Source organism: Danio rerio, chromosome 11 (assembly GCF_049306965.1).
Source record: "Danio rerio strain Tuebingen ecotype United States chromosome 11, GRCz12tu, whole genome shotgun sequence".
Taxonomy (NCBI): domain Eukaryota; kingdom Metazoa; phylum Chordata; class Actinopteri; order Cypriniformes; family Danionidae; genus Danio; species Danio rerio.
Window position 1 is genome coordinate 27,591,111 of NC_133186.1, and position 20,907 is coordinate 27,612,017.

The 20,907-nt window shown below is 36.0% G+C and overlaps 2 protein-coding genes across 18 annotated transcripts in view; one reads left to right on the forward strand and one right to left on the reverse strand.

Moving 5' to 3' along the window:
- tfe3b (transcription factor binding to IGHM enhancer 3b) overlaps positions 1–13,186 on the forward strand; it is a 27,565-nt gene extending 14,379 nt beyond the window's left edge. For 5 of the 13 annotated variants that reach the window (XM_005169305.6, XM_005169306.6, XM_009306036.5 and 2 more), the window contains one exon: positions 602–3,674. In XM_005169305.6, the coding sequence (XP_005169362.1) occupies positions 602–1,033 (432 nt within the window). In that variant the 3' untranslated portion in view covers positions 1,034–3,674. 13 annotated transcript variants of the gene reach the window in all.
- si:dkey-245f22.3 lies at positions 10,116–20,708 on the reverse strand. 5 transcript variants are annotated; one of them, XM_073915844.1, is made up of 6 exons: positions 20,656–20,708; positions 20,238–20,342; positions 19,593–19,740; positions 17,247–17,387; positions 14,522–14,746; positions 10,116–10,733 (listed from the first exon to the last, which is right to left on the reverse strand). In XM_073915844.1, exons 3-6 carry the CDS (start codon positions 19,711–19,713, stop codon positions 10,420–10,422), a joined length of 801 nt encoding a protein of 266 aa, XP_073771945.1. In that variant the 5' UTR covers positions 19,714–19,740; positions 20,238–20,342; positions 20,656–20,708; the 3' UTR covers positions 10,116–10,419.
- Positions 20,709–20,907: the final 199 nt, after the last annotated feature.

Genomic DNA, 20,907 nt, shown 5'->3' on the forward strand with positions numbered 1-20,907 from the left:
ACATTAATCGAATTATGTGCTATAACATCTAAAACAGGATCATGAATGCAACTCATGTAAACACCTTAATCATATTATTGTCTTATTCAGATTAAGGCAGATAATTGATTACTGATGTCCATGTAAACATAGTCATTGTGAGCTGTAGGGTAGTCCTTGTAACTATAAAGTAATGAGTTAGGGGCCATTTACACAACAAAACCTGAACAATTTTTCTGCATTTTTCTTGTTCATTTACACGACAATGGCATTTTGAAAAAGCATAACTTTGTAAAAGGGTTTCAAAAAGTGCACATTTTTCAAAGTGTTACCTTAATCACATCCTTGACAACACCCAATACAAGAATCTTTGAAATCAGTGACGTAGAAATGTGCAGTTGATTTTAAAGGCAGGTGCTAACAGACACACACCAAATTCAACTATATCTTTGTCATGTAAACGCAGCCTTAGAATACCTAAATGTTTTGAGTAATCTAAATTTATCAGATTTGATGGTGTGTAACTGTTTTAGCTACTAATAGACTGCTTATTTTGCCAGTATATAATATATACACTGGCAAGATGACATGAATGTGACCTCCTGTTGTTTGTTGCATGCAGGAACTAGAAATACAAGCACGCCACCATGGCCTTAATGCTACCGTGTCTCCAGGCCTGAACACAGAGGCATCCTTCATCCAAAACCAGCTACTGCAGCCAAATGCGTCTATGCAGGCCGGCGTCGGAGATGGTCAGCCTCAGAGCCACCTCAACATGGATGGAGCAATGGCACAGACTTCACCATCTCCTTTCCTCTCAGTACCTCCATCCGGCTCTCCGGCTGCTGTGGCTGTGAGCGGCCCGCTACATCTGGAGACTTTTAGCTTCACAGAGCTGGACGAACATGCCTCTGATTTGTACCCTGACGTTGGTCTTAGTGACATTCTGATGGATGACGTCAGGGGTTCGGATGTGCTCTTCTCCCCGATGTCGCCCGGAGCCTCCAAAACCAGCAGCCAAGGGAGCAGCGTAAATATGGAGGATGACTTGTGACCCAACTGACCGCTAGATGTATGTTTCAGTGCTTTTTCCTAATGTGGGACGCTGTGAGGTTTTTTTTAAGGGAAAGTTCACCTAAAATTAATATTTTAAGTCCAAAGTACACTTTGTTGCCTTCTTTCTACTAGGATTGTCAATCAAGTTCAATAGCAATCAGTACTGAAATTTTCAAAACCTCCATTACTGCTAATATTTGAGCGTGTTCTTTAACACCCCTGATTGGCTATTGTGTTCACATGCTCAAAAGAAATGACTGTGATTGGCCATGAAGGTCATTGGTTCGCCACTCTTCACCATTGTTCGCCAGGTGGACACTTGGCAGATACATAAACAATGGAACATTTCAAAGTCTGTCGATCAGTTGGTCTTTCTATGAGCTGACATACGAGCGATCCGCTGATGGATCGACTGATCTACGTAGCTTTGAAATGCTCCAGTGTCGATGTATCAGTGTTTACACTTGGTGAACAGTGGTGAATAGATGACTGTTATGGCTGATCACAATCAACAGTGGCTCAAATGTTAGCAGGAAAGGGACGTTTTTGACATTTCAGTATCGGATCGGTAGCGAATTTGATACTTTTGACAAGGCTAGTTTCTACAAAACGGTACAGTTCAGTGCAGTGCAGTGCAACACAGAACAGTTCGGTATGGTTCACCTTGATCAGGCTTGTGTTTCCACTGCCAACAGTGCTTCGTAGGCATGGTTTTGATTGATGTCATTCTAGCTCAAAGAAGAAAGCTATATGGCTTTTTCACATATTGCAACATATTTCAAAGGTAGACACATGGCAAACGTGCACAAATATAGAGAGGATGAAACATGAGTTGCGATTTCCACACATTTTAAATGTGACACAAGCGGCTTCTTAAACAAGAATAGAGCACATACAGCAGAACCTGTTCTTTCTTTTTGACATCTGGCTGTTTGTCACAAGAAAACAACAAGCTATGTTTGAGTATGGTTCATTGCTGCGCACAGTCATTAGCCCCTTTCACACACTGATACCGGTAAATATCTGGAAAATTCCACAACGACTTTAACGCGCTGTTTACCCAGACAAGAATGTTCCAGCATTTTTCTGGAAAAGACGATTTACACATCCATTCCTAAATACTGGTAAATTTTGCCATCATTAACCAGAAATGACCTCTAAACAACTGCGCTTGTATTTGTAAACAACTTTAACGAAACCATATGGAGGAACACTTTCACATCTCGAGATGTACAAAATATGTGTGTGTGCTGGCCCTCACCAGCTGCTTCACATGCACACACGTCAATCAACTCAAGCAGAGCTTGAAGGTAAACTAACAGCGGTTCATCAGAAGCATTTTATAGATAATTTTTTACACAGTTGGGATTTAGAAAGGAACATAGAAATGTTATCTGACTAACATCTAGCAGCTAAATATGCCTGAAAAAATATTCAAAGGCTTGTATCTTCATAAACAGCATGGTGGTGAATGTGTCTGAATGTTCTGATTGGATGGAGTAGATGTCTCACATCAGCATGTTCTAATCGTGAACGCGCTCTTACTGGCAATTTTCTTTCTGTGTTCACACAGAACAGCATTCCAGCAAATTACCAGTAACGTTACAACTTCTCTTTATGGAAAATTTTGAATGAATTTACCAGTATTTTAAAAAGGCCTGTTCACACATTACACCTATTTGGAAAATTGCCGGTTATTTTCCAGAAAGGTCTGTATGTGTGAAAGGGGCTATTGTATTATTACGTTGCCATGATTTAGCTGTGTTTTTAAAAATAACTTTTCTTGTATTGCTGTGTCTTGTTGCATAAACTGGTAATGATTCTCTGTAAACCAATAGCGCTCAGCAGCGAGTCTAGCTCCACCCTTTTGTTACTGTATTGTTATGCAAGGTACCATTGCAAAAGAGTTCCAAAAAGTGGTAGAGTTCACTACTTTTAACATTGGACACAGAAATAACTGTGTACTGTATTGTTCTGTACGGAATCATACTGCTTAGTGGAAACAAGCCATTAGCGCAGTCCAGTGCACACTTTTTATAGTATACATAGTGAACATAGGTGCTTAACACATGCACACTACAAAAACATTACCTGTCCAGCGCTTTTTCTCTCTAAAAATATCCTGAACTCTAACTTAAACCAATAATAAAAAATGTATTTGTTTAAGTTAGAGTTGCAGATATGTTTAATCACACATGCACTCCTCAACATAAGTGTCCGTTGTTTTTGCAGTCTTCAGTAGTTTGTTGCTGATCTGTCTGTTTCTTTTCCAAAAGGGAAACAGTGGACTGGTTCAGTGTTGACTTTTTTTGGTCAAATTTGCATGTGTAAACTGTGCGCGTAGTACTCATGGTTACAAAAAACATACGTACTGTGCTAATGACAGAGATTGTGTCATTGAACATTTTATATGAGGTGAAGTATACTTTGGACTTCGTTATTCCAAATCTTTTTGACTTAATTTTGTGCAACATAAAAGAAGGTATAATGAGAAGTAGAGCTGCATAGTTAATTGCTAAAAATCACAATCTCATGGTTTTATTAAAACTTTGACAAGTAATATGCAAGGGAACATTAATACATATGTTCAATCAGCCACTGGCCCGAAGAAAACAGTTGTTTTTTATAGTTATGAAACTGCTTTCAGTCGTCATTCTATCCAATTCAAAGTATAGTTATTTCTGTTTCAAACATTCAAACGATTACAAGTAAACTAGGATAACATTTAAAAACAAATATATAGATACATACACACATACATATATATATATATATACATGCATACATACATACATATATATATATATATATGTGTGTATATATATATATATATATATATATATATATATATGCACACAAACACACACACACACACAGAATTTAAACTGACAAGACATTCAAATGCATGCATATGTTTGTTTTTTGTAACTGGTTAAATATTTTTGAAACAAAAAGATTGAAACAGGCGATAAAAACTTTGCCCTTTTCTGGAATATGGGAGGGCAGCAGCAGTTTATTTGCATTTAAAGAGATACTTGAATACAGCCTATTGTTTATTACATGGTGCAATAATTAATCTGCCTGGTATTTTGAGCTGAAACTTTATAGACAAATTTTAGGGACATTTATGCATTTATTTCAGCTGTAATGAAGTCCATTGTTTTTGTTACCAACAAAATGTCTTCTTTTATGTTGCACAAATGGATATTTTTTGGTGGACTGCTCCTTTTAAAAACACCCCACATGTTGTTCTCTTTAATTTGAGGCTGTTATAAATTATAGCTATAGTATTATACAGTATCTTAGGCAGTCAGTGATCACAACAATCCCGTATGTTTATCTGAGATATGAAACGCTTCCAAAACGTTTAGCCTTCTTGTAGCTAAAATGTAGGGCGTGTTAGCTTTAAATGACGTGACGCTCATTATTGTTTTTATTTGACTAGCGTGTGGCGTGCGTAGTCACTTTATAGTCACTTACCATACCAAAGGGACGTTTCGTGAGGTGTGTTTAACAGCATGAATTCATTATTCACATTGTTATGATGAAGACGTTCAAGCAATATTTACTGCGTATATCAGAAATGTCTATTTTTTTAACACTCCTTGCTGGCTTTACTTTCAGCCAAATACTTGCCTATTTACTACTAACTAACTTTACTACAGCTAATTTGATTTGTTCGTTTACACCACTTTGTTTTAAACTGAGATCATTTTTAATGTTACATTTTGCTAAAGTGCTCATTCATGATGTTTTGGTAACACTTTACAGTTGGGTAAAAATCTATTTTCAGTCAATTTATTAGCAGTATTTAATGCATCGGGTATCATTACAAAAGTATAATTTACACATTTGAAAACACATAGTAATATATTCAGAATTATAATGAATTTATGAACAAAAACGATTTAACAGTCTTCTGTAGTATGTTTATAATTAATTCTAAAGGAATTTCGCCTAGATGCTCATTGCTAGTTAATTGCTGATTCTTGCATAAACTAATGTGAATGAAAGCTCTGTTACACCTGATATTAAGATTAGTTTTCATAGATTTAATCACAAGTGGACAAAGCTAAACACCAGAGTAAATAGTGAACTCTGATTGGACGTTCACTCCAACTGAGGCCTGCACAAATAGATTGTGCACTGTGAATAAAATCTGTTATGCAAGTGGGGTGCCTGGAAATAACACATAAAATGACGGCCGTTAAATTACAGAAATTTCATTAAATGTAAATTTCTGTAATTTAATATCTGTTATTTTACAGCAAATTAACCCCTGCTGCCGGAAAAAACGTGAAACAGAGTTTTTTTTAACAGTGGGCTGTTTACACTAGGGTTGTCACAACACTGGAATTCGGTACCAATCGATACTGAAATTTTTAAAAACGTCAATTTGCAAAATTTGAATGCTATCAACCTCGTTTCTAAACAGCTCTGATTCGCCATTGTGTTCATGTACTTAACATAAACGACTGTGATTGGCTGTGATGGTCCTCAGTTCACCAAATGTACTGCTGTTTACCGAGTGTAATCACCGATACAGGGAAACTGGAGCATTTTAAAGCCACGATTCATCAGTGGATCGCTTGTATGTCAGCTTATAGACCAGCCAGCTGATCGATGTGAACACAATGTTAAAACATGCTCAACAGCGCTCAAATGTTAGCGAAAAAATGGACGCTTTTAAAATGTCAGTATTGATTCGTCCTGAATTCCAGTATAGTGAAAACCCTACTTCACATGTAATTAGATGGAAGAACATTTTGAGTTTAATCACTTCATTGGCACGTCAAATTCAATACATTTGCGCATCGAATTTATTTCACAATGTATGGGAGGAGGATTTCCTCGAAGGACACCAACAACAGGCGCTACGTCATAATCACGGTCCTACAAAAGCAAGTGTCTGATTGCTTAACTTTGTGCGTATGTCCGAAACAGTTCAGATTCTTCAACTCGAGCGTTTTGCACAAATATTACGTTATGCATGTCAGACGCCCATTTCGCACAATGTCATTTGCCCTTTGATTGTGCTATTCATGCGTAATTCGATGTGTGAAAATTTTGAGTTTACTCGCATCATTGATGCATCAAATTCGCTTCATTTGCGCATCAAATTCATTTTACAATATATGCTGTTGTCCCGTGTCGGCAGTAGGATTTTCCCTCAGGACACCAACTAGAGGCGCTATGTCATACTCATACCCCTGCTAGAGCAAGTTTCTGATTGGTTAATGCAGTGCACATGTCTGCATTTCGCACAAATCATACGTTAAGCATGTTAGACGCCCAAAACGCTTAATTCGTACCATGTTGTTTGCTCGATTTGCGTCATTTGCACAAATAGTGCCTCAGGATGTCCGATTCACCCTAAAATGTAAACCCCTGAAATCTTTATTCGTCTTCAGAACACAATTGAAAAAATTTTAGGCCAAATCTGACAGCGCCCTCATCCTCCACAGACAGCAATGTTCCTGACTTGTTCAGAAAAATACCAAAAAACATCCTCAAAATTCTCATCCTCAAATATTTGTTTTCCTCAGTTTCAGTATAGGGCACCAGAGTATAGTGTCCAGGGTATACGGATCAGTACCAGTAAACATCGATCATGAACATGCGCAATATACTGACACTAAGCAGAAGAAACAGTTGTATAATGTCAATGTTTTTGTTTTATGCGTGCACAAAAGTAATTTTATAGCTTCATAATATTTCAATTAAACCACTAAAGACATAAGATCAGTTTTAAGGATGTTTTTCAGTGTTTTTCTGGACCAATGCTGTTTGGAGGATGAGGGAGCTCTCTGATTTCACCTAAAATATCTATATTTTTGTTCTCAAGAGTAGTTAATAAAATAATTTTCATTTTTAGGGGAACTAACCCTTTAGCACAAGTTGTAAATAAAAGAAAGTGGACAAAAAAGCACCAAAAATGTGTTTCCCACATCCACTTGTGATATGATCAACTGAAATGCATCTTAATACTAGACATTAGCAGGGCTAATTATGTGTAAAGTGTTATAGAATTTTGGGAAGTGTGTAAGGAAACAAGCCACACAAATGTCATGCACAACTAGCTTTTTTTCAGGTGTAAAATATTACAAGCTACCTCTGCCTAAAGTGCTTTTTTTTAAAACCAGTAGATCTAAATCAGCAGTTTATTAGATGCAGCTAAATACACACTTACTGGCAAATATTAATGCATTTACACTCGGAAACGTGACATTAAGTGGTTGCCAGATAAAGCCAAATGAAGTTCGACCTCTGATCGACCTGTGCCTTTAGCATTTTAGGAACAACAGTCATTTGTTTGGTTTGTAAATAGAAAACTGGAATGATTCTCCAAAGTCTCTGTGAGTTCTTCAGCATTACAAATGAATGTATAATATATGAAATTAAACCATTTAAAGGTAAAATAGTAAAAGCATGTAAAATAGATTTCAAAACTTGAATGTTGTGATAGATTATGTCATTTCCCTGTTTTCTTCTTCTCATATGTCAAGGCATAAATATGGGTGTATTTTTTTTTTAATGATTTTATTTTGCAAAGTCATACAGCAATAATAGTACAGTCCTGATATATGAGCGCTGGTGTGTGATTGAGGACATTTTTACACTCATTAAAACTAAATTGCAAGATCTTCTGCTGCTGGTGTGTCTGTGTATGTCATTGCCATATTTACGTTCATTTTGTCTGTAGTCAATTAAAGAGAAGGTTGTGTTCTTGTTTTGTGTTCTGAAAAGTTTTTTTTGAAAAGGAATTTGTATATTTGATGTACAAGTTATTACTTTTGTGGAGACAAATCCAATAGATCTTGCAAATAGATTAGCAAAAGAGCTCCGAAAATGTATTAAATAAACATACAGGATTGTAATTTTTATAATTTTATCATTTAGATTTACCTCCAATTTGAACTAAAAATTAAACATAAATGTGACACCAATACTACAGTTTGATCAGTTTTAATTAACCAAATATACACTGAAAAAAGTGTTGCATGCAGAACTGTTGCAAACAATTTATTTGAGTTGAATTTAAACAAACAAATTAAGTTTAATAATGTCCAACCTAATTTGTTTGTTTAAATTCAGCCCAAATAAATTGTTTACAACCACTTTTTTTTCAGTGTAGTAGGTCTTACAATGACTTGCATCCATTTCACACAGAAAAGCTTTAAAATAATATGAATAAATAATAAACCAGAAGAAATTTTTACCAAGTATATTCTCCTTTTTTAATCAAGTATATTTTCATGTTTTTTCCATTGATTGCCCTATAAAAGGGTAAATATTCTTTAAAAAGATGAACAACATTCAAGTTAATAACACTATAAATTAAAACAAACAAAATAAATAGCTGATTTATTTTAGTCATTGTAAAATAAAACTGTTTAATGTTTATTTTGCTAGCGCACATCGTTACACTTTAGGTGAACAATTAATCTGTGCGACTTCATCCACTGAAACAAAATCTTTGTTTTGGTAATCTTCAATCAAAGTCTGACCATTTGATTCAGCATTTGTGTTGCTCTCTGATGATATTCTTACCCACACCCCGTTTACCGTTAGTTTGTTATGAGGTAAAAATGTGAAAACAGAAAACCCCACTCCCCTACTCAATATTCAGTTTCTGTGTTCACACTGAGCGAAAGTGATTCATTTTTTAATGAGAGCCAGCAGCAATAAACAGTGAGAAGTTTGCGGCACGTCTTTGCTGGTGTGGGCGTCGACTTTATGGTAATTAGCTATGATGCGGTTCTGTGGCAAGCAATCTGAATGGTAAAGTCTAGATTGGTTACGTGGCCGGCCAGAAGTGCGTTTACCACATAAATATAACAGTGTTTTTTTATGACACTGTATAACAATTAATATTTTTACAGTACTGTGACGTTTGGTTTAGGGTTAGGGGGGGGGGGTAGACATTAATAAAATACAGTAAATGGGAAAATTTAACAAATAATATGCTTCCAGCCGCAACCATATCCAATCTCGCAACCACCAATCAAAATGTTCAAGTCCACCGTTTGAGATGATCCCAGCGAACACAGTCCTGTGAACTTAATACCTGTTAATACCACACGTTTTCAAGGGTTGATTGTTGTAGACACTGGGTTTCCTAATATTTACGACAGGACAATTATTATACTGTGTTCCTACCAAATGCAGATGAAGCATCAAGTGTGAGTGAATTAGATGTTAAGTCAATGAAAAGATGTAAATAGACATCCTGTGGTGTGTTTCATGCGAATGAGGTGGCGCGGATGATGCGATTCACTCGAATAAAGCAGCGTCAGTTGATTGCGAATTGCTTGAGTTGGAAAATCTGAACATCAGTGAACATTTGCTCCACATTAACCAATCATGAGCTTGCTCTTGTAAGGGAGTGATTAAGACATAGTGCCTGTTGTTAGTATTGAGGATGAAAATCCTCTTGCCAGTACCGAGCTACAGTTTTTCAAACTGGGCTTGGTTCAGTCTGAAGCACTGCTGAAAGCCTTCATCATTCAGGTATAGTTTCTGGAGGAGTTGATAAACTCACAGAGCTGGGTGCACCTCTGAAAGGATCTAGTGGACTCAGACATAGTACCAAACGAATATATGCTGTTTTTCAGCCTTCCTAAAGCACATAAACACTTTCTTAAAAAAAATCTATGTTAGCCATTTAGCAACGAAGCTAGAGACAGAAGCCATGCCCATGGCATGAATCCGCGTCTGTTCTGAAGTGAATTTCACACACTAATGAAGCGAGTAAACTAAATGTTCATGCGTCTATTTAGCGCGATTTATACATGCGTGCCGTGTCTGGTGTGAACACATCATAGCAACTTGATCTTCCATAGTTAAATTAACTTGATAAAGAGCGTGCAACATTTTCACGCTGTAAAGCATGTTTTTTTTCGGGAATGTATCTGATTTGCTAATATGCTGGAACGGCCCCTCTTAAAAACGAGATCATTGTGGCGAATCACTCTCTGTGCACTCTCGCTGGTGGAGGAGTACTTTGACGCTCTCGCTGCCATCGGTGTGAATACACAATTAGAAGTACATCAACGTACTGAAATAAAAGTCTCAGCCACTTCAAGTTGACACAGACTTTAAATTAAATAATAATAAAGTTTATATTTTACAATTCCAACAATAAAATTTACCCTCAGATTTCTCAAAATAAAAAAGACAGAGAAAAATTTATATTATGTTACATTCTCTTTCAGATGATAAGTAAACAACACTACACGTTTAATTTTTTCCTCTGATGCAGTATTAAAATGCAGCCGTGCAGCATCACAGCCACCATCAACCAGCGCATTTTCGTTTCATGCTTATCAAATCAGCACATTGCATTTGCCACATTCCAGCTTTAATGGGACGATCATGAGACGTCTAGTGAAACAGCAGCTGCGAGAGTTCCATGCCGAGCTCCAGACACTCGCTGGTCTGCAGACACAGGTCGCAGATGGAGCAGTCGAAGGTGTTTTCTCCACAGCTGCAGCCGCACGCCTCAACATATTCAGCACAACTGCAGCACGGACACAAATCTATCAGTTCCTCCAGAGAGGAAGGATCGCAGCAGCACATGCTCGAGCAGAAGGAGGAACATAGAGACGCCACGCAGAACTGACACCCGTCACCCAACGCCAGCACGCAGTCCCAAAATCTGCAGAACAGACACGCCAACAGGACGGACGCGCACAGATCTGGATGTGCGGAAAAAAACAGAAGAAAGCATCAACATGAATACACTGAATAGCTCCTCCATTATTAAAAATGGCTTAACTCTCATTCATAATAACCCAAGAGTTTTCAGATTCGGGTTTGGAACACTTAAGCTACCTGATATAAGAGCAACAAATAATAGCTTGACTTTTAGTTGATCATTTGGAAAAGTGACAGCAGGTAGATTTTTTAGATGAATCATCTGTTGAACTGCATCCCAATCATCCCAAATACTGCAGAAGACCTAATGGAACCAGCATGGAGCCAAGATTCTCACAGATATTAATCAAGTTTGGTGAAGGAAAAATCATGTTTGGGGTTACATTCAGTTTGAGGCCGTGCGAGACAGCCTGATGACAGCATTAACAGCCTGAGGTATCAAAACATTTGTGCTGCTGATTACATTACAAACCACAGAACAGGGCACATTCTTCAGCAGGATAGCGCTCCTTCTCATACTTCAGCCTCCATATCAAAGGGCCTGAAAGCAAAGAAGGTCAAGGTGCTCCAGGATTGGCCCACGCAGTCACCAGACATGAACATTATTGAGCATTCTGGGGTAAGATGAAGGAGGAGGCATTGAAGATGAATCCGAAGAATCTTGATAAACTCTGGGAGTCCTGCAAGAATGTATTCTTTGCCATTCCAGAAGACTTTATTAATAGGTTATTTGAGTCATTGCAGAGATGTATAGATGCAGTCTTCCAAGCTCATGGGAGACAAACACAATATTAATTATTTTTCCACTGCAGCATAACTTTATATTCTATATGTCTAAGCAAAGTCAGACCTCACTGTCGAGTCAATGCCAATGCCAAAATCAAGGCATATCATGATCATATTTTATTTTGGTAAAATAAGCGTAATCTAGAGGCCTTTGCCTTTCATATAAGCCACTTTTGATTCCAAATGTTCAACTAGAAGTAAAGTTATTATTTGTTGTTCCTATATGTGGGTATAAGACTTTTGTCAGCTAGTGTACGGGATTTTGCAGATTTTGTGATTAGTTTAATGAAGGCTTTTTAAAGGGTTAGTTCACCCTCAAAAGTTTCTTGGGCCCTACACAAAGATGGTGTGTGTGGCTTCTTTCTCATTATTCATGCTATTTAAGAATTCTTTAATTGAATAATTTTATTTACTCATCTATTGCTATCTACTGTATTACATAGATAAACCTACAGCCATATTAGAAAGATTTGTATTGTGTTACACTCCATTTATAGCACAGAATAATGTTGGTGTCTAAATTGTGCTATACTGGATAATATACACCCAACGATTATGTTTGCTGTTTGTTCAAACTACTTATTTAAAGTGAGTTAAATGAACACGATCTTTGAGTTTTTGGTGAGACTATTTAAATGTTTTGTTTGATCTATTTAAAATTGTAAAAACTAATAAGTTAACTTAATTCGTTCATGTTGTCCCAACACAAATCGATTGTGTGGAACCCAGCATTTTTGCACTTTACTTAGCATTATATTCTATAAGTAGAGTAGCTCAAGTATCCCTTTAGATATAAAAAAATGATGGCTCATATGATTTTACATTTGAATTTGATGCTCTATACTGCAATAGAACCTTGTGATGGACCCACTGCTGCATTCTCTGTGAAATGTGTTTACATAAATAAATATATATTACATTTGTTCACCTTGAGCAAGATCCAATCTGTCTCTCTAAATACAGTATATACTGTATGCATTAAGCAGAGACATTGTTCCTATTGTCAGAAAACAAAAATAACGGCAGTTACTTCTCCTAAGTGTCAGTATATTGCGCACGTTCATGAGTACTTTGAAGATTTCACCAGATGTCATATTTCATCAAAAATGTCTTAATTTGTGTTCCAAAAGACAAATGAACGTGTCAGGGTGTTGGAATGAGGGTGAGTAATTAATTACATAATTTTCATTTTTGGGTGAACTAACTGTTTAATGGTTTTTGAAGATTAGTTAATGAAGTGTAAACTCCATGTCATTTCTTCAAATTAGGGATTATGCTAGTAAAAGTACTACACTAATCCCACCCACCATGTCTGTTATAGAGAAGACTCTACTGAATCCTGTTAGCAGATTGTACACTTTTATAATGTTCTTTCTGATAAGGAGCAAATACTCAGGAATTTAGGCTGCATTTACACTGTAGATCTTGGTGGCCAACTCCAACTTTCTGATTGTATCTGATTTTTTGACATTGTTTAGGCTACGCTCACACTGCGATGCTCAAATCAGATATTTTTCTCAGATATTTTTTTTTGCATAGCTGTACACAATATTGTTTTAAATGTGGCCGATATCAGATTTCCAGTGTAAACTTATCATAAACTGACCAGTATGTGCAAAAGAACAAACCTTCTAATTATGTTTAATAATAAATAATTACTAATTGTTACTAATGGGCATCTAACAAAGGAACACATAATAAATAATGTAACAAATATTTTTTTATCTCAGTAACTATGTAACTATTCCCTAATAGTTACTCTGTAACTATTCCCTAATGCAAGGGTGCCCAAACTTAGGTCCTGGAGGGTCAGTGTACTACAGATTTTACCTCCAACTTGCCTCAACACACCTGGATTCTTCTAGAAAGTTTAAAAAGAGCTTGAAAAGCTAGCCCAAGTATGTCTGATTAAGATTAAAACTAACTTTTGCAGGACACCGGACCTCCAGAACTGAGTTTGGGCACCTATGACCTAATCAATAAAACTAGTATCTGATTAATCGATAACCAATCAATATGCAACAATATGTATTGTCAAATACAATATAAATTTTCAAAGAAAGAATTTTTACACACAAAAACCATGTTAACGCACATATAATCATAGACAGTCTTAAACTTTTACCCAGCAGACACAGAACGTCAACATGACGTCACATTGACCTTGTTTGGTAATGTAAATTGAGTCAACCTCAATGTCTAAAATCGGACCAACGCTGCATTTTGGTTACTTTCAAATGCAGCCTAAAAACAACAGAATATCAACGTCTAATGATGTTATAGTTTGACGTTGTGTGTGGACGTCTATATGACGTCTATCAGATTTTGGATTGTGGTTGCCATACCTGACGAATAAATGTTAGTATTTGACGTCAGTGTGAGGTTGGTTTAAGATGTTGGCTTAACGTTAGATTTTGGTCACTCTCCAAAACAACCTAAAATCAACAAAATATCAAAGTCATTTTAAATCGTAATTGGACATAAAAACAACATTGTCCTTAGACACTGGCGACCTAAATGTAGCATAATATTAACATCCTTATGATGTTTTGTGTCTGCTGGTACTATTAATACTTTATTTTACCATTTACATTCATTTCCTGATGCTTTAAAGAAAAGGCGGGAAAAGCCTAATTGAATTATAATGGTAATCAACATTACGCCGTGAGTGCTGTCAATTAGGCTGAACTTGAGTGTTGAACCCATAATATTCCTTTAATGGCTGAAACACAGACAAATTATCGATGTGCTAACCGCAAATAATGCATCTCTGCTGACACTGTGGTCCATCTCACAATGGGTATCGTCTTGGTATAAATTTAATGAGCTTTAAAATGCTAATCAGCACCGGAAAAAAAAGTTGTAAAGTTTCCATCTTCATCAATTTAGCAAAACACATACAATAAACCAAGAAAGGCCGAAGCAAAGCTGTGTCCAGTCCTGCTATAGTGAGGATCTCTGCGGCATCTATAATGCATTAGACGTCATAAAAATTGAATTCCCTCATTTCATTGAGTCAAATTGAATTTGAGGTGTTGCTTACCTTCTACAGGGGCTCTCAGGCTCATTCCACTTCTGATGGTGGAGGAGGAACAATGGCTGATTTTGCGATGACGGTGTGTTGTTTTATAAGTGGCCATATTTTTAAGATGGTTTGCAGGCAGTTGAACACAGACAGGAAAGGCATCGCTGATGTTGCTCACAGGAGGGTTTAGATCATCCTGAAATGCCGTTTTCACATCTGCTGGAACTTCTTTTATACGCACGTCTAAAATAAAGAGACTTAGATGATATGAGAATTATTTTGATGATAGCTTTAAGTTAGGTGGTAGCCTAAGTGGACAGTATGTAACTCCAGTTAAGCATCATTTTATCCCGAATATCCTCTGGAAATTTATTTCATTGTATGTGAGAGTGTCTTCTTTCTTTTCGACTTAGTCCCTTTACTAATCTGGGGTCGTCACAGCTGTAACCCATCTCTCGGAAACATCCACACACACTCATTTACACTCATTCACTACAGACAATTTAGCCTACCCAATTCACCTGTACCACATGTCTTTGGACTGTGGAGGAAACCGGAGCACCCGGAAGAAACCCATGCTAATGCAGGGAAAACATTGTGTGAGAGTTTACAAAAGTTAAATGTTTTTGTGTTAAAATACTGAATATTCTAAGTTAAATTGTTGGTAAAGTAATTCCTCTTGACTCAAGCTTGTGTATACTGCACATTTGTCCACTGATCTTTAAAGTAGCCAAAAGATCGCTGTTATTTTAATGTTGGCTGGAAGCTAAAAAGGAGTGGCACGATGACTTAGTGGTTAGCACTGTCACCTCACCCCAAGAAGGTCGCTGGTTCAAATCCTGGCTGGGCCAGTTGGCATTTGTATGTATAAAATAATTAATAATAATAAATAATTACTGATTGTTACTAATAAGTATCTAACAAATTAATATATACTTATTAATGTAATAAAGATTTTTTTTCTAACAACACACTAAAATGATAATTGCATATTTTGTTTGGAAATAAAAATAGGGTTGATGTTAGAACAGAATCCAACATCAGGCTGGCGTCAATGTCCAATGTTGGACAGTTGTGTTTAGGCTACTTTCCAACAAACCTAAAACAACTAAATATTAATGACTAATGATATTACAGCTTAACATTATGTGGACGTTACTGATTGGAATTTCTGTGTGGAGTTTGCATGTTTTTTTTTGTTTTTTTGCTTGATTTATTTATAAAGCACATTTAAAAACACCAAATGTTGACCAAAGTGCTAATCAAAACAACCAACATACAAAATCTATTCTTGTATATGTAAATAAAATAAAATAATTACAATCAAATGCAAGACCATCCATTCCTTTATTTTCTTTTCGGCTTAGTCCCTTTATTAATCTGGGGTCGCCACAGTAGAATGAACCACCAACTTATCCAGCATATGTTTAACGCAGCGGATGCCCTTCCAGCTGCAACCCATCACAGTTAAAACATACACACACACTCGTTCACACAAATACACTACAGACAATTTGGCCTACCCAAACCGGAGCACCCGGAGCTAACCCACACGAACACAGGGAGAATGTGCAAACTCCTCACAGAAATGCCAACTGACTCAGCCAAGGCTTGAACCAGTGACCTTCTTTCTTGTTGCCATGCAAGAGACAACTGATGATATTTTAAATGAGACTAAAAGCACCAAGGGAAGAGCATGACCTGATATACAAAGGCAACTCATTCCACAGAAGATTCTCCTTTTGAATTTAATCGACACTTGGGAACAACTAGCTGAAACTGTTGTGCCGAGACCTAGATGAAGTATGCCAGTGAAGATGCTCGCCAATGTCAGTAGGTGCCATTCAAAACTTTAAAAACAAACAACAGTAACGAACTGGATCCTAAATTGCACTGGGAGCCAGTGAAGGGATGATAAAATTGGTGAAATGCTAGCTAGTTTTTTAGTCCCAGTTAAAATCCTAGCAGCTGCATTTTGGACCAGTTGCAGAGTACAATTGAAGCATGAGAAACTTCTGAATACAGAGAATTGCAATAGTCCAATGATGGTTTCCACATCCTTAGAAAACCAAAAAAAAAACTTCAACTTAACAATGTTTCTAAATTAATAGAAACCACTTCTGACTACAGAATTAATTTCCTGCTCAAACTTTAACTCAGTGTTAAATATAACTCCAAGGCTCTTTGCGTGATTGTGGACCTCCCCGTGTTCGTGTGGGTTTCCTCCGAGTGCTCTGGTTTCTCCAACAGTCTAAAGACATTCAATATAGGTGAACTGAATAAACTAAATTGGAGTATGTGTGAAATGTGTGAATGTGTATAGGTGTTTCCCAGTACTGTGTTGTAGCTGGAAGGGCATTGGCTGGAATAGTTGGCAGTTCATTCCACTGTGTCAATCCCTGATAAAAAAGAAACTAAGCTGAAGGAAAATGAACGAATGAATGGAAGCTAAACATCTAGTTGTGTGTTCTTGGAAAAAAGACAGTCCTGGTGTATCTCAGTGAATAAAGGGGATGACCTCTTGCCTTGCCCTAGGAAAGATTACCAATTTGGGAGAGTCTAAATGATGACTCTGTTGTTGTATTTGTTTTTTCTTTCTTTCAAAGTGTATTAGGCTATTCTGAGTTTATATATTATTTTTTTGCTGAAGTGAAAATTTAAAACCTTTGTCAATTTGTATGAGAATGTTTAAACTAAAATTGATGTTCAAAAAAAGTATAGTGGTATCTTGAAGGATATTTACCAAATGCGAGTGGTTTGGATTTGCTGAGTGGAGAAATAAGGCATGAGTTTTCCCTCCCATCAGAGAGGTCATCTGTTGGTGAGAGTTTACTGTCCTTTAGACACGTTCTAGCAGATTCCATTTCTTTGTTGTCAGATGACTCTATGGAATAAATAAAGCACATTATTAGGTGTTTGCTCCTCTACACTTCAGTTTTTTTTTTAATTTTTTACTTACAAATCAGAAAAAAAAACTGAATTATGATATATGAATGAACAATGTAAAGAGAAAAATCCTCAAAATTGTGACACATAAACAAAAGAATTCTTCTGACTTTTTCTGACTCCTATTTTTCTCAATTGTGATTTCTTGTGATAGTGAGTTCCTGCATTTCTGACTTTATACTTTTTTTAAAATAAACTTGCAATTTTTTAGCTTATAAGTTGAAACGGCAACATACAAAGTCAGAAAAATATTTGGAAGAAAGCCTGACACATTAACTCTATAAAAAAAGCTACAATTATGTGAAACAAATAAAAATGATAAAGAAAAAAAATGAAAATTGCAAGAAATAAAGTTGCAGACGTAATAAAAAAGTCAGTTTTGTGTCATTTTTGTTTATAATTCTGAGTTTATATCTCAGTATATATACATTTTTATGCAAAAGATTGGGCACCCCTGATCATTTTCATTATTGCAAGCTATAGCCTGCTGGCATTTCAAATCAGTAAATTAATTTGGATATATTTTATACTGTAGGGAAAAAGCAGCATTTCAGTTCTGACATAACATTTATTTCATCAACAGATTCGATGCAATTTGAGTCCAAACAAAAACAGGAAGATGCAAAAATTTGGGCACCATAACAGAATATTGACATTCATCTTTTGTACAGCCACTTTTTGCTGAAATAACAGCCTGTAAATGCTTTTTAAAGCCAAGGATAAGTCCCTGAATTCTTTCTGAAGGCATTTTGGACCATTCCTCCTTGCAAAATTCCTCCAGTTTAGTAAGGTTTGATGGGTGCCGAGAGTAAACAAAATGATTGAGGCTTGTCCAGATGACCCTTTGCATACCTCAAATGACTCTTCTTGTTGGCAGAAAGCAGAAAAGTTTTTTTTTTTGCATAACTGTCCATTGAGCTGTTCCTTGTAAGAGTGCGCTGAACTGTGGAATGATGTATGATGACATTCAATGACAACAATGAAAATCAGCAGCAAGATGTTCTTGGAGCTCTGGAGATGGTCTGTGGTTTGTCTGTGACCATTCTAACCATTCTTCGCCTTCGCCTTTCAGATTTTTTTCTTGGCCAACCACATTTTTATTTCTCAAGACCTGTTCCTTAGGCCTTCCATTTTCTTACTATATTTCTGACTGTGGAGATTCTAAACTTTTGTGAAAGCTTTTTTCATCCTTCTTGAATGTTGACGAATTATCGTTTTTAGGTCATTAAGAAGTTCTTTTGAGGCTCCCATGTTGCTACTTTTAGGTTCACAATAAGAGGCACAACTAACAATCAGCTACGTTAAATATCCCTTTTTATGATTGTTGCACCTGTGTCTGGATTGTTCAGGTTCATTGAGTCACTCAAATCAATTTTGTGTTGTAATCAATCATCATTAAGTGACTGCAAGTTTTGAAATCCACATAAAAGAGAGGGTGCCCAAACTTTTTCATAGCCTATTTTTAGTTTACATTTAATTCACACATCTCAGCGCGGCTACACTCTGGATTTCTGTCTGAAAAAAACATGACAATATCTAGCTTTCTCTAGAAACTCAATGGCATTTCACTGTAATCTCCTCTTATAGAGAAAGAGCACATAACTATACAGCCACACAATTGATATATAATATTTTTGCTTGTTATCTGCTTGTTCAAACAACTTATTTCAAATGAGCTGAATCAATAAAATTGAGGTTTTTGGGGGACAACACACTTTTTTTGTTCAATGTACTTAAATTTGTAAAAAAAAAAACATAAAGTAAACTTAATTAAGTTATGTTGAGACAGCATGAAGGAATTGTGTGGAATTTTTTACAAATTTTCACAATTATGACTATTTCTAACAAACCTATAACATAGTAAAAAAATAAACGTAAAAAATAAAAAAATTGGAAAGAATGAAACAAAAAAGAAAGCTCGTAATTTTAATTTAGTTTCTGTTTTTAGTTTTTGTTAGAATGTATGAACAGATAATTCACAGCTCTGAGAAAAAGGTTGGAGCTCCAATAAACTCTCAATTTTGTGTGTTTGAATTTAAATGTGAGTTTTTCTATTTGAATTGTGAGATGTAAATCCACAATATTTGGAAAAAAGCTCATAATTGTGTGATTAAAAAGTCACAAGTGAACACAAACTGCTCACCAGAGTGCTGAAAAGTGGATATAGCAAGAGCTGAATTAATTTGTGCTTCATCTTCACGAAAGCTAGATTCTGATCCAGTCAGTGAGCGGCCACCATGTTCATCCTCATGATCACAGTCCATCTTCACAAAGTTCTCTCAGAGAATTCACTGCTACAACAACAAGTGTAAAGATGCAGAGTGAAAATGCAGGAGCAGTTCAACTCCAAACCATAGCATTAAATATTCAAGCACAGGAAGCAAAGTAGATGTGCTATAGTCTGTGACATATATTAAATACTAATGGTAAAATACTGTGGTGAGAGAATGCTAATTGATCTCTTGACATATTGATGCATCATGCAACTAACAGTAAATAATGTCAACACCACGTCAGATTTTTAGTTCTGTGACTAATTTGCAACATTTACTGATTGATGTGATAATTATGGAGTTGTGGATTTGATATGCTGTAATAATTTACAGTGCATGCAAAAAACACAAAGCCTAGCATAAAAAGTACTGATGGAGCAAAAAGTGCCAGAGTCATTAATCTATTATTAATCTCAATCCATTTGGCAAACATATTGTGTGACAGAGATAAGAGGCATCTTAGATGTAAAGAGGGCAATAAATTTCAGCAACCTATTAGGCCAATGTTTGCTTACCTCGAGTCAAAATAATGAAAAACTTCTATGAGGATTTCAAATTCTTGTTTTGAAGGGGATAAAATCCTAAAACTGTTCAATTGTGCAGAATAGTTTAGTTTAACCCTGAAATTAAAGACATCAAAACAAATGTATAATATTATTATCATCACAAAGAATCCAGTATTACAAAGTATTATAGCCTCCTTAATTTCTCAAACTTCACCAAATATAATTAGGAAGATTTATCGTAAAATCAACAACAAAAAAACACTGATGTTAGGCTACTGATTATCATCATCATCATCTTTCGGCAAAGTATACAGATACCAGCAAGATAACAGCAATGTAATTTTTATAATCTTTACAATTTATTTCTCGAAGTTATTTGAAGAAAAGCACTATCGTTAATCGTTTAAGTTTATAAAAATTCACTAACCTTCATCACCACATTCATCTCATCGCTCGTCAGATGGCAGATTGATTCTCTGCTCTTTAGGGGCCGTTGCCTCATCATTTGTTAGCATGCTCATAGTGTTGATAGTGCGACTGTGCACCACACCCCCTACCAATAAATAAATCAATTAATAACTGCCACATATTAAAGTAACAATTATTTTAAAAGTACATAAAGCATCATAATTGTCAATAATAATAAAAATAATAATAACAAAAATGATAATAATAATAG